The 11,325-nt window shown below is 56.3% G+C and overlaps 1 protein-coding gene across 1 annotated transcript in view; it reads right to left on the bottom strand.

The window, feature by feature from the left end:
- LOC130587105 (POU domain, class 6, transcription factor 1-like) overlaps positions 1–10,980 on the bottom strand; it is a gene marked incomplete at its 5' end in the record, with an annotated part of 17,788 nt that extends 6,808 nt beyond the window's left edge. Inside the window, 5 exons of the mRNA XM_057388060.1 lie at positions 1,332–1,448; positions 3,153–3,307; positions 8,581–8,803; positions 9,687–9,784; positions 10,789–10,980. Coding sequence (XP_057244043.1) covers positions 1,332–1,448; positions 3,153–3,307; positions 8,581–8,803; positions 9,687–9,784; positions 10,789–10,980 — 785 coding nt within the window. The remainder of the gene's footprint in view (positions 1–1,331; positions 1,449–3,152; positions 3,308–8,580; positions 8,804–9,686; positions 9,785–10,788) is intronic.
- Positions 10,981–11,325: the final 345 nt, after the last annotated feature.

The raw sequence follows: 11,325 nt of genomic DNA on the forward strand, positions 1-11,325 counted from the left end.
CATGGGGACATCGGGAATGGTCACCCGGGGGGTGGGGACACACCAGGAGCACCCGGGACCCCTCCCCAGGTGACACAGCCCCAGGGGGTGACAGTGACAGGACAGGCCCGCAGTACCCGGGGGGGTGACAGTGACAGTAACAGTGACAGGACAGTGACAATGACAATGACAGTGACGGTGACAGTGAATGGCAGTGACAGTGACACAATGACAGTGACAATGACAGTGACGGTGACAGTAACAGCACACCCTGCCGTACCCGGGGCGACAGCGACAGTGACAATGACAGTGACAGGACAGTGACAGTGACAGTGACACAGTGACAGTGACAATGACAGGACAATGACAGTGACAATGACAGTGACAATGACAGGACAATGACAGTGACAGGACAATGGCAGTGACAGTGACAGTGACACAGTGACACAGTGAAAGTGACACAGTGACAGTCACAGTGACACACTGACAGTGACAGTGACAGTGACAATGACTGTGACAGTGACAGCGACACAATGACAGTGACAATGACAGTGACGGTGACAGTGACAGCACACCCTGCCATACTCGGGGATGACAGTGACAGTGACGGTGACAATGACAGTGATAGTGACACAGTGACAGTGACAATGACAGTGACACAGTGACAGTGACAGTGACAATGACAGTACAGTGACAATGACAGTGACACAGTGACACAGTGACAGTGACAGTGACAATGACAGTACAGTGAAAATAACACAGGGACAGTGACAGTGACACAGTGCCAGTGCCAGTGACAGCGACAGTGACAGTGACAATGACAGTGACACAGTGACAGTGACAATGACGGTGACAGTGACAATGACAGTGACAGTACAGTGACAGTGACACAGTGACACAGTGACAGTTATACAGTGACAGTGACACAGTGACACAATGACAGTGACACAGTGACAGTGACACAGTGACAGTGACAATGACAGTGACACAGTGACACAGTGCCAGTGACGGTGACAATGACACAGTGACAGTGACACAGTGACAGTGATACAGTGACAGTGACAGTACAGTGACACAGTGACAGTGACGGTGACAATGACACAGTGACAGTGACACAGTGACAGTGACACAGTGACAGTGACAATGACGGTGACAGTGACAATGACAGTGACAGTACAGTGACAGTGACAGTGACACAATGACAGTGACAGTGACACAGTGACACAGTGACACAGTGACAATGACACAGTGACAGTGACAGTGACACAGTGACACAGTGACACAGTGACAATGACAGTGACAGTGACACAGTGCCAGTGATGGTGACAATGACACAGTGCCACCGGCCGTACCTGTCCCTGGGCGTTGGTCAGCAGCTGTCCCTGCACGCTGGGGACAGGCGTGGCCATCACGGGGGGGGCGCTGAGCGAGCCCAGGAGCTGCGGCTGCGCCCCCAGAGCGGCCGTGAGCTGGGGGGACACGGGAGTGACCACCGGAGTGACCACCGGAGTGACCACTGGAGTGACCACCGGAGTGAACACCCAGACCCCCCAGAGTGACCACTGCAGTGACCACCCGAGTGACCACCGGAGTGACCACCAGAGTGACCACTGGAGTGACCATCGGAGTGACCACTGGAGTGACCACTGGAGTGACCACTGGAGTGACCATCGGAGTGACCACCCGAGTGACCACTGCAGTGACCACCGGAGTGACCACCGGGGTGACCACCAGAGTGACCACCGGAGTGACCACTGCAGTGACCACCTGAGTGACCACCTGAGTGACCACTGCCGTGACCACCGGAGTGACCACCTGAGTGACCACCGGAGTGACCACCCAGACCCCCCAGAGTGACCACCCGAGTGACCACCGGAGTGACCACCCCGGAGTGACCACCGGGGTGACCACCGGAGTGACCACTTGGACCCCCCAGAGTGACTCCCCCCCGGAGCAACCACCCCCTGGCCACCCAGACCCCCCAGAGTGACCACCCAGAGTGACCACCCGGAGTATCCCCTCGCGGCCACTGGAAGCCCCTGGAGTGACCCCCCCATCCCTGCGGCCACCGGAGTGACCACCCGAGTGACCCCCCCATCTCCGAGGCCACTGGGGAACCCCAAATCCATCAATCCCTAAACCCGGGGAGCGCCCCAAAACAGAGCTGCAGCTCCTCAGTGCGGGGAAACTGAGGCACAGGTTGTGTTTGGGGAAACTGAGGCAGGGATTGTGCTTGGGGAAACTGAGGCAGAGATTTCTCTGGGTAAACTGAGGCAGGGATTGTGTCTGGATGGGGAAACTGAGGCACGGATTGTACTCAGGTAAACTGAGGCAGAGATTGTGCTCAGGTAAATTGAGGCAGGGATTGTGTCTGGGTAAACTGAGGCACGGATTGTGTTTGTGTCTGGGTAAACTGAGGCAGGGATTGTGTCTGGGTAAACTGAGGCAGAGATCCTGTACGGGGAAACTGAGGCAGGGATTGTGCTCAGGTAAACTGAGGCAGGGATTGTGTCTGGATGGGGAAACTGAGGCAGAGATTGTGCTGGGTAAACTCAGGCAGGGATCTCGCATGGGGAAACTGAGGCAGGGATTGTGTCTGGATAAATTGAGGCACAATTTGCTCAGGTAAACTGAGGCAGGGATTGTCTCTGGGTAAACTGAGGCACGGATTGTGTGTAAATTCAGGGAAACTGAGGCAGAGATCCTGCACGGGGAAACTGAGGCAGGGATTGTGCTCAGGTAAACTGAGGCAAGGATTGTGTTTGGGTAAACTGAGGCAGGGATTGTGCTCAGATAAACTGAGGCACGGATTGTAAATTCAGGGAAACTGAGGCAGGGATTGTGTCTGGATGGGGAAATTGAGGCAGGGATTTGCTCAGGTAAACTGAGGCAGGGATTGTCTCTGGGTAAACTGAGCAGGGATTGTGTTTGGGGAAACCGAGGCAGGGAATATGTTTGGGTAAACTGAGGCAGGGATTTCTCTGGGTAAACTGAGGCAGGGCTCTGTCCCCCACATTCCCAGCTCAGGTAAACTGAGGCAGGGCTCTGTCCCCCACATTCCCGGGTCAGGTAAACTGAGGCAGGGATTGTGTCTGGGTAAACTGAGGCAGGGCTCTGTCCTCCACATTCCCGGCTCCCCGTGACCCCCCGGGCCGGGTTGGGTCGGTCCTTACAATGCCGGGGTTAAAGGTCAGTCCGGTGATCTGGGGCTGCGCTGCCATCGGGGGCTCCTTCGGGGGGGTGGGCGCCGGGGGGGGCGGCCCGGGGGGCGCCGGGACCGCGGGGACAGCGGGGACAGCGGGGACAGCGGGGCTGAGCACGGCGGCAGCTGCGGAGAGACGGGGACAGCGTCAGGGGGGAGGTGACACCGGTGACACCGCCCCGGGGACACCTGGGACACCCCAAAACCGCCCCGGCCCCGCCCCCGGGGACACCTGGGACACCCCGAAACCACCCTGGGCACACCTGTGACAGGTGCAGGGGGGGTGACACCGGTGACACCGCCCCGGGGGACACCTGGGACACCCCAAAACCGCCCCGGCCCCACCCCCGGGGACACCTGGGACACCCCAAAACCGCCCCGGCCCCGCCCCCAGGACAGCATATGGGGGAGGTGACAGCGGTGACACCGCCCCAGCCCTGCCCCCGGCCCGGGGGACACCCCAAAACCGCCCCGGTCCCACCAGGGGACAGCGTCAGGGGGGTGACACCGGTGACACCGCCCAAGCCCCGCCCCCAGGGACACCTGGGACACCCCAAAACCGCTCTGGCCCCGCCCCGAGCACACCTGGACAGGTGCAGGGCCGGGACAGTCCCCACACCTTGGGGTGGATCCGCCCCCTGGTAAGACCCAAAGGGTTCCAACCTTGCCAGGTGTGAGGGGAGCCACAGCTGGAACCCCAAATCTGCACCTGGAACCCCAAATCTGAACCTGGAGCCACGCCTGGAACCTCAAATCTGCACCTGATGCCCGAAATCTGCACCTGGAGCCCCAAATCTGCACTGGGGACACACCTGGAACCCCAAATCTGCTCCTGGATCACCAAATCTACACCTGGAGCCCCAAATCTGCACCTGGAACCCCAAATCTGCACCTGGAACCCCCAAATCTGCACTGGGGACATACCTGGAACCCCAAATCTGCACCTGGAATCCCAAATCTGCATCTGGAACCCCAAATCTCCACCTGGAACCCCCAAATCTGCACCTGGAGCTCCAAATCTGCACCTCGAACCCCAAAATCTACATCTGAAACCCCCAAATCTGCACCTGGAGCCCCGAATCTGCACCTGGAACCCCAAATCTCCACCTGGAACCCCCAAATCTGCACTGGGGACACAGCTGGAGCCCCAAATCTGCATCTGAAACCCCCCAGTCTGCACCTGGAACCCCAAATCTGCACTGGGGGCACACCTGGAGCCCCAAATCTGCACATGGAGCTCTAAATCTGCAGCTGAAGCCCCAAATCTGCACCTGGAACCACACCTGGAACCCCCAAATCTGTACATGTATCTCCAAATCTGCACCTGGAACCTCCAAATCTGCACCTGCAGCCCCAAATCTGCACCTTTTATACTCAAATCCCCCAAATTCAAGCCCATTTCAGACCCTTCCTGCAGCCACACCTGGAGCGTCAAACCTAAACCTTTTACCCTGAAATCCCCCAAATTCAAGGTAAATTCTGCTCCTTCCTGAAGTGACACCTGGAGCCCTAAATCTACACCTGAAATCCTGAAATACTCAAAATTGACAGCAAATTCTGGTCTTTCCTGAAGCCACACCTGGAACCCAAACCTACACCTTAAATCCCAAAATCTCCCAAATTCAATCCAAATTCTGATCCTTCCTCCGGCCACACCTGGAACCCAAACCTACACCAGGTGCCACAGCTGGAGCTCAAAATCTGCACCTGAAATCCCCCAAATTCAAACCCCTTTCCACTCATTAGGGCAGCCACACCTCGAGCCCCAAATCTGCACCTTAAATCCCAAAATCTCCCAAATTTAATACAAATTCTGCTCCTTCCTGCAGCCACACCTGGAGCCCCAAATCTGCACCTGAAATCCCCAAAATTCAAGCCCATTTCAGGCCCTCCTGAAGCCACACCTGGAGCTTCAAATGTACACCTGGTGCCACACCTGGAGCCCAAAATCTACACCGGAAATCCTAAAATCCCCCAAATTTAATCCCAGCTCTGAACCTTCCTGCAGCCACACCTGGAACCCCAAACCTACACCTGATATCCTGAAATCCCCCAAACTGATGGCAAATTCTGATCTTTCCTGAAGCCACACCCAGAGCCCCAAATCTACACTGAAATCCCCCAAATTCGAGGGAAATTCTGCTCCTTCCTGATGCCACAGCTGGAACCTCAAATCCACACCTGGAGCTCAAAATCTACACCTGAAATCCTAATATCCCCCAAATTCAAGCCACGTTTTGATCCTGCCTAAAGCCACACCTGAAGCCCCAAATCTGCACCTTTTGTTGCCCAAATTCAAGCCCAACTCTGATCCTTCCTGAAGCCACACCTGGAACCTCAAATCCACACCTGGTGGCACATGTGGAGCTCAAAATCTACACCTTAAATCCCACAAATTGAAACTCAGTTCTGCTCCTTCCTGCAGCCACACCTGGAACCGCAAACCTGCACCTGAAATGCCCCAAATTCAAACCCATTTCCACTCATTATGGCAGCCACCACATGAGCCCCAAATCTACAGCTGAAATCCTAAAATCCCCCAAATTCAAACCATATTTTGATCCTGCCTAAAGCCACACCTGGAGCCCCAAATCTGCACCTTTTATCCTAAAATTCCCTCGATTCAAGCCCAACTCTGATCCTTCCTGCAGCCACACCTGGAGCCCAAAATCTACACCTGAAATCCCAAAATCTCCCAAATTCAATCCAAAATCTGCTCCTTCCTGCAGCCACACCTGGAGCCCAAAATCTACACCCTAAATCCCAAAATCTCCCAAATTCAATCCAAATTCTGCTCCTTCCTGAAGCCACATCCAGAGCCACAAACCTAGACCATATGCCACACCTGGAACCCCAAATCTACACCTGGTGGCACATGTGGAGCTCAAAATCTGCACCTGAAATCCCCCAAATTGAAACTCAGTTCTGTTCCTTCCTGCAGCCACACCTGGAACCCCAAATCTACACCTGAAATCCCCCAAATTCACACTCCTTTCCACTCATTACTGCAGCCACACCTGGAACCTCAAATGCACACCAGGTGCCACACCTGGAGCCCAAAATCTACACCTGAAATCCTAAAATGCCCCAAATTCAAGCCATATTTTGATCGTGCCTAAAGCCACACCTGGAGCCCCAAACTTGCACCTGAAATCCCAAAATCTCCCAAATTCAATCCCAATTCTGCTCCTTCCTGAAGCCACACCTGTAGCCCCAAATCTGGACCTTTTTATCATGAAACCCCCCAAATTCAAGCCCAACTCTGATCTTTCCTGCAGCCACACCTGGAGCTCAAAATCTACACCTGAAATCCTAAAATGCCCCAAATTCAAGCCACATTTTGATCCTGCCTAAAGCCATACCTGGAGCTCAAAATCTACACCTCAAATCCCAAAATCTCCCAAATTTAATCTAAATTCTGCTCCTTCCTGCAACCACACCTGGAGCCCCAAATCTGCACCTTTTACCCTATAATTCCCCCGATTCAAGCCCAATTCTGCTCCTTCCTGAAGCCATAGGTGGAACCTCAAATCCACACCTGGTGCCACACCTGGAGCTCCAAATCTACACCTGAAATCCCAAAATCTCCCAAATTTAATACAAGTTCTGCTCCTTTCTGCAGCCACAGCTGCACCTGAAATCCCCAAAATTCAAGCCCATTTCAGACCCTTCCTGAAGCTGCACCTGGAGCCTCAGATGTACACCCGGTGCCACACGTGGAACCCAAAATCTGCACCTGAAATCCTGAAATCCCCCAAATTCAAGCCACATTTTGATCCTGCCTAAAGGCACACCTGGAACCTCAAACCTACACCTAAAATCCTAAAAACCCTCAAACTCAAACCCAATTCTGCTCCTTCCTGAAGACCCATCTGGAGCCCCAAATCTGCAGCTGAAATCGTAAAATCTCCCAAATTCAATCCAAATTCTGCTCCTTTCTGCAGCCACACCTGGAGCTCCAAATCGACCTCAACCTCGACCTCACCCGCTTCAAGCAGGTGCCACACCTGGAAACTCAAACCTGCATCTTTCGTCCCCCAAATTCAAGCCCAACTCTGATCCTTCCTGAAGCCACACCTGGAACCTCAAATCCATACCTGGTGCCACACCTGGAGCTCAAAATCTACACCTGAAATCGTAAAATTCCCCAAATTCAAGCCCAACTCTGATCCTTCCTGAAGCCACACCTGGAGCCTCAAATGTACACCTGGTGCCACACCTGGAGCCCAAAATCTGCACCTGAAATCCCAAAATCTCCCAAATTCAATCCCAATTCTGCTCCTTCCTGAAGCCACACCTGGAGCCTCAAACCTACACCCTAAATCCCAAAATCTCCCAAATTCAATCCAAATTCTGCTCCTTCCTGAAGCCACACCTGGAGCCTCAAACTTGCACCTGAAATCCCAAAATCTCCCAAATTCAATCCAAATTCTGCTCCTTCCTGCAGCCACACCTGGAGCCCCAAACCTACACCTTTTATCCTATAATTCCCCTGATTCAAGCCCAATTCTGCTCCTTCCTGAAGCCACACCTGGAGCTCAAAATCTACACCTGAAATCCTAAAATCCCCCAAATTCAAGCCATATTTTGATCCTGCCTAAAGCCACACCTGGAGCTCCAAATCCACACCAGGTGCCACACCTGGAGCTCAAAATCTACACCTGAAATCCCCAAATCTCCCAAATTCAAGCCCAATTGTGCTCCTTCCTGCAGCCACACCTGGAACCTCAAATCCACACCTGGTTGCCACCCCTGGAGCCCCAAATCTACACCTGAAATCGTAAAATTCCCCAAATTCAAGCCCAACTCTGATCCTTCCTGCAGCCACACCTGGAGCCTCAAACCTCCACCTTAAATCCCAAAATCTCCCAAATTCAATCCAAATTCTGCTCCTTCCTGCAGCCACACCTGTAGCCCCAAATCTGCACCTTTTATCCTATAATTCCCCTGATTCAAGCCCAATTCTGCTCCTTCCTGAAGCCATAGCTGGAACCTCAAATCCACACCAGGTGCCACACCTGGAACCTAAAATCTATACCTGAAATCCCAAAATCCCCCAAATTCAAGCCCATTTCAGAGTCCTCCCGCAGCCACACCTGGAGTCTCAAACCTATACCTTTTTATCATGAAACCCCCCAAATTCAAGCCCAACTCTGATCCTTCCTGATGCCACACCTGGAGCCTCAAATCTACACCTGAAATCCTAAAAAATCTCCTAAATTTCATCCCAGCTCTGAACCTTCCTGCAGCCACACCTGGAGCTCCAAATCTACACCTGTCCCGGGCGTGTCCCGGGTGTGTCCCGGGCGTGTGGGCGTGTCCCGAGCGTGTCTGGGCGTGGCCTGGGCGTGTCCCGGGCGTGTCTGGGCGTGGCCTGGGCGCGGTTTACCTGCGGTTACCTGCCAGATTGGCTTTGAAAAGCGCCCCCGCGGGTGCCGCCGGCGTCAGTCCCGGGAGCGCGGCGGCGGCCAGCGTTGCTGTGGGAATTGTCACCAGGGCCAGCGCCGGCTGGCCTGTCACCTGACCTGCAATACTGATGGGGATAAGAAGAGGTTGAGTAACGGGCCCTGCCGGAACCATTACTCCTGTCACACCTGTGGCTAAGCTTTCCTGAGCCAACACCTGCGGAGATAAATGAGATTTGAAAGAGAGAAAACACCAATCAACGCCTCGATCGGGAGCACGGAGGGGGAGCCGCGCCACGCCCACTTCGCGCCACGCCCACTCCGCGCCACGCCCATGCCACGCCACGCCCACTCCGCGCCACGCCCATGCCACGCCCACCCGGCCCGGGATAGATCTATGCGGGGAAAAGGGGAGGGGTCCCACCCGTGAACCTCTGGGGGGGAAGGGAAAGGGGGAGACCCCTCCCCTGTGAACCCCTTAGGGGGGTCCCCAATGAATTTCTGGGGGGAAGGGAAAAGGGGGAGACCCCTCCCAGGGGGAGCCCCCCCAAGTGAATCTCGGGGGGGAGGGGGCGAACGGGGGGTCCCCCACCCTGTGAACCCCCCCAATGAATCTCTGGAGGGGGAAGGGAAAAGGGGAGACCCCTCCCCTGTGAACCCCTTAGGGGGTCCCCAATGAATTTATGGGGGGGAAGGGGAAGGGGGAGACCCCTCCCCTGTGAAGCCCCCCAATGAATCTCTGGGGGGAAGGGAAAGGGGGAGCCCCCTCCCCTGTGAACCCCTCTCTGTGGGGAGCTCTGTTTGGGGTCCCTCTGGGGGGGCGCATAAAGGAGGAGGGGTCTCCCCTTTTCTCTGACCCCCACTCAGAGGGGATCCCCTTGATTTTGGGGTCCCCCCCTTAGATGGGACCCCTTTCCCATAGTGGGGGGCACCTGGGGCCTCCCTCCCCCCTCCCCCAAGGTCTGTGTGTGGGGACAAACAGGGACCCCCTTCCCTGGCCCCGCCCTCTCCATGGGGTCCCCCCATTTCCCTGCCCCCCCCTGGGTGCAGACCCCTCCCCCGGGACCCTCCCTCACCCCCCAGCCCCGGGGGACAGTTACCTGTGGCGTGGCCTGCACGGCCAGGTGTGTCACCGCGGGCTGGCTCGGGGCGTGGCTCGAGGGGACAGCGGGGACAGGTGATGGTGCTTTGGGTTTGCCTGGGGGGGAAAAGGTGAGGGTGAGGGGGGCACCCCAAATTCTGCATACCTGGGGTGGGAACCGCCTCCCATAGGTGAGGATAGGGGGGCACCCCAAATTCTGCACTCTTGGGAAGGGAATGGCCTCCCACAGCTGAGGGTGAAAGGGGCACCCCAAATTCTGAACACCTGGGAACAACCTCCTACAGGTGAGGGTGAGGGGGGACACCCCAAATTCTGCACACCTGGGGTGCGAGCAGTGTCCCACGGATGAGGGATACCCCAAATTCTGCACTCTTGGGGAGGGAACGGCCTCCCATAGGTGAGGGGGGACACCCCAAATTCTGCACACCTGGGGTGGGAACAGCCTCCCACAATGGGGGTGAGGGGAACACCCCGAATTCTGCTCTCTTGGGGAAGGAGCAGCGTCACATAGGTGAGATAGAGGGGCACCCCAAATCCTGCCCTCTTGGGGAAGGAACAGCCTCCCACAGGTGAGGGTGAGGGGGGCACCCCGAATTCTGCACACCGGGGGACAGAACAGTGTCCCACAGTTGGGGGAAGACACCCCAAATTCTGCAAACCTGGGGAGGGAATGGCCTCCCAAAGGTGAGGGGGACACCCCAAATTCTGTGCACCTGGGGTGGGAACAGCCTCTCACAGGTGGGGGTGAAGAGGGGCACCCCAAATTCTGCACACCGGGGGAGCGATCTGATGTTCTCAGGTGAGGGTGAGGGGGGGCACCCCGGATTCTGCACACTTGGGGTGGGAACAGCGTCCCACAGGTGAGGGGTACCCCAAATTCTGCACACCTGGGGAGGGATAAGGTGTCCTCAGGTGGGGTCAGTGCCCGGGGAGGGGGCGCAGGGCACGCAGGGACCGTTCCCGGTTGTGGGGAAAATCCTGGGACCGAACCCGGGAAGGATCCTGGGACACTGCAGGAATGTTCCCGGTTGTGGGAAGGATCCCGGGACCAATCCCAAAGCACGCAGGGAACGTTCCCGGTTGTTTTTGGGGTCTCTCACCTGCTGTGTCCCCGCTGGACGAGCTCGGGGTGCTGCCGGGAGCGTCCTCCACTCCTGGGGGGCCCCCCTGTCCCGGGGACCCCCCCGCTCCCTCCCCGGCGCTTTTGGGGTCCCCATCCACCCCCACCTCCAGCACCCGGATGGTCTCATGGCCGGACATGACAATGACCTGTGAATGAACCCCAAAATCAGCTCCACGGTGTCACCCCCAGGCCGTGTCCCCCCCGCGCTCCCCGAGTCCCATGGGGTGGGTTTGGGGTGCAGAGTGCACCTGGGGGAGGGAGGGATGGGTGGGGGGTCCCAGCACCCCAAACCCAGAGCACCCCAAACTCGGAGCACCCCCAAACCTACACCACCCCAAACCAACAGTACCCCCAAAACCTACAGTACCCCAAACCTACAGCACCCTAAACCCGGAACACCTCCAAACCTACAGCACCCCAAAACCTATAGCACCCAAACCCACAGTGCCCCAAATCCAGAGCACCCTGAATCTGGGAGCACCCCAAAAAACTATAGCACCCCAAACCTACAGCA

This window comes from Malurus melanocephalus, unplaced genomic scaffold (assembly GCF_030028575.1).
Source record: "Malurus melanocephalus ecotype Western Australia unplaced genomic scaffold, MMel_1.1 scaffold_1534, whole genome shotgun sequence".
Classification (NCBI taxonomy): Eukaryota; Metazoa; Chordata; class Aves; order Passeriformes; family Maluridae; genus Malurus; species Malurus melanocephalus.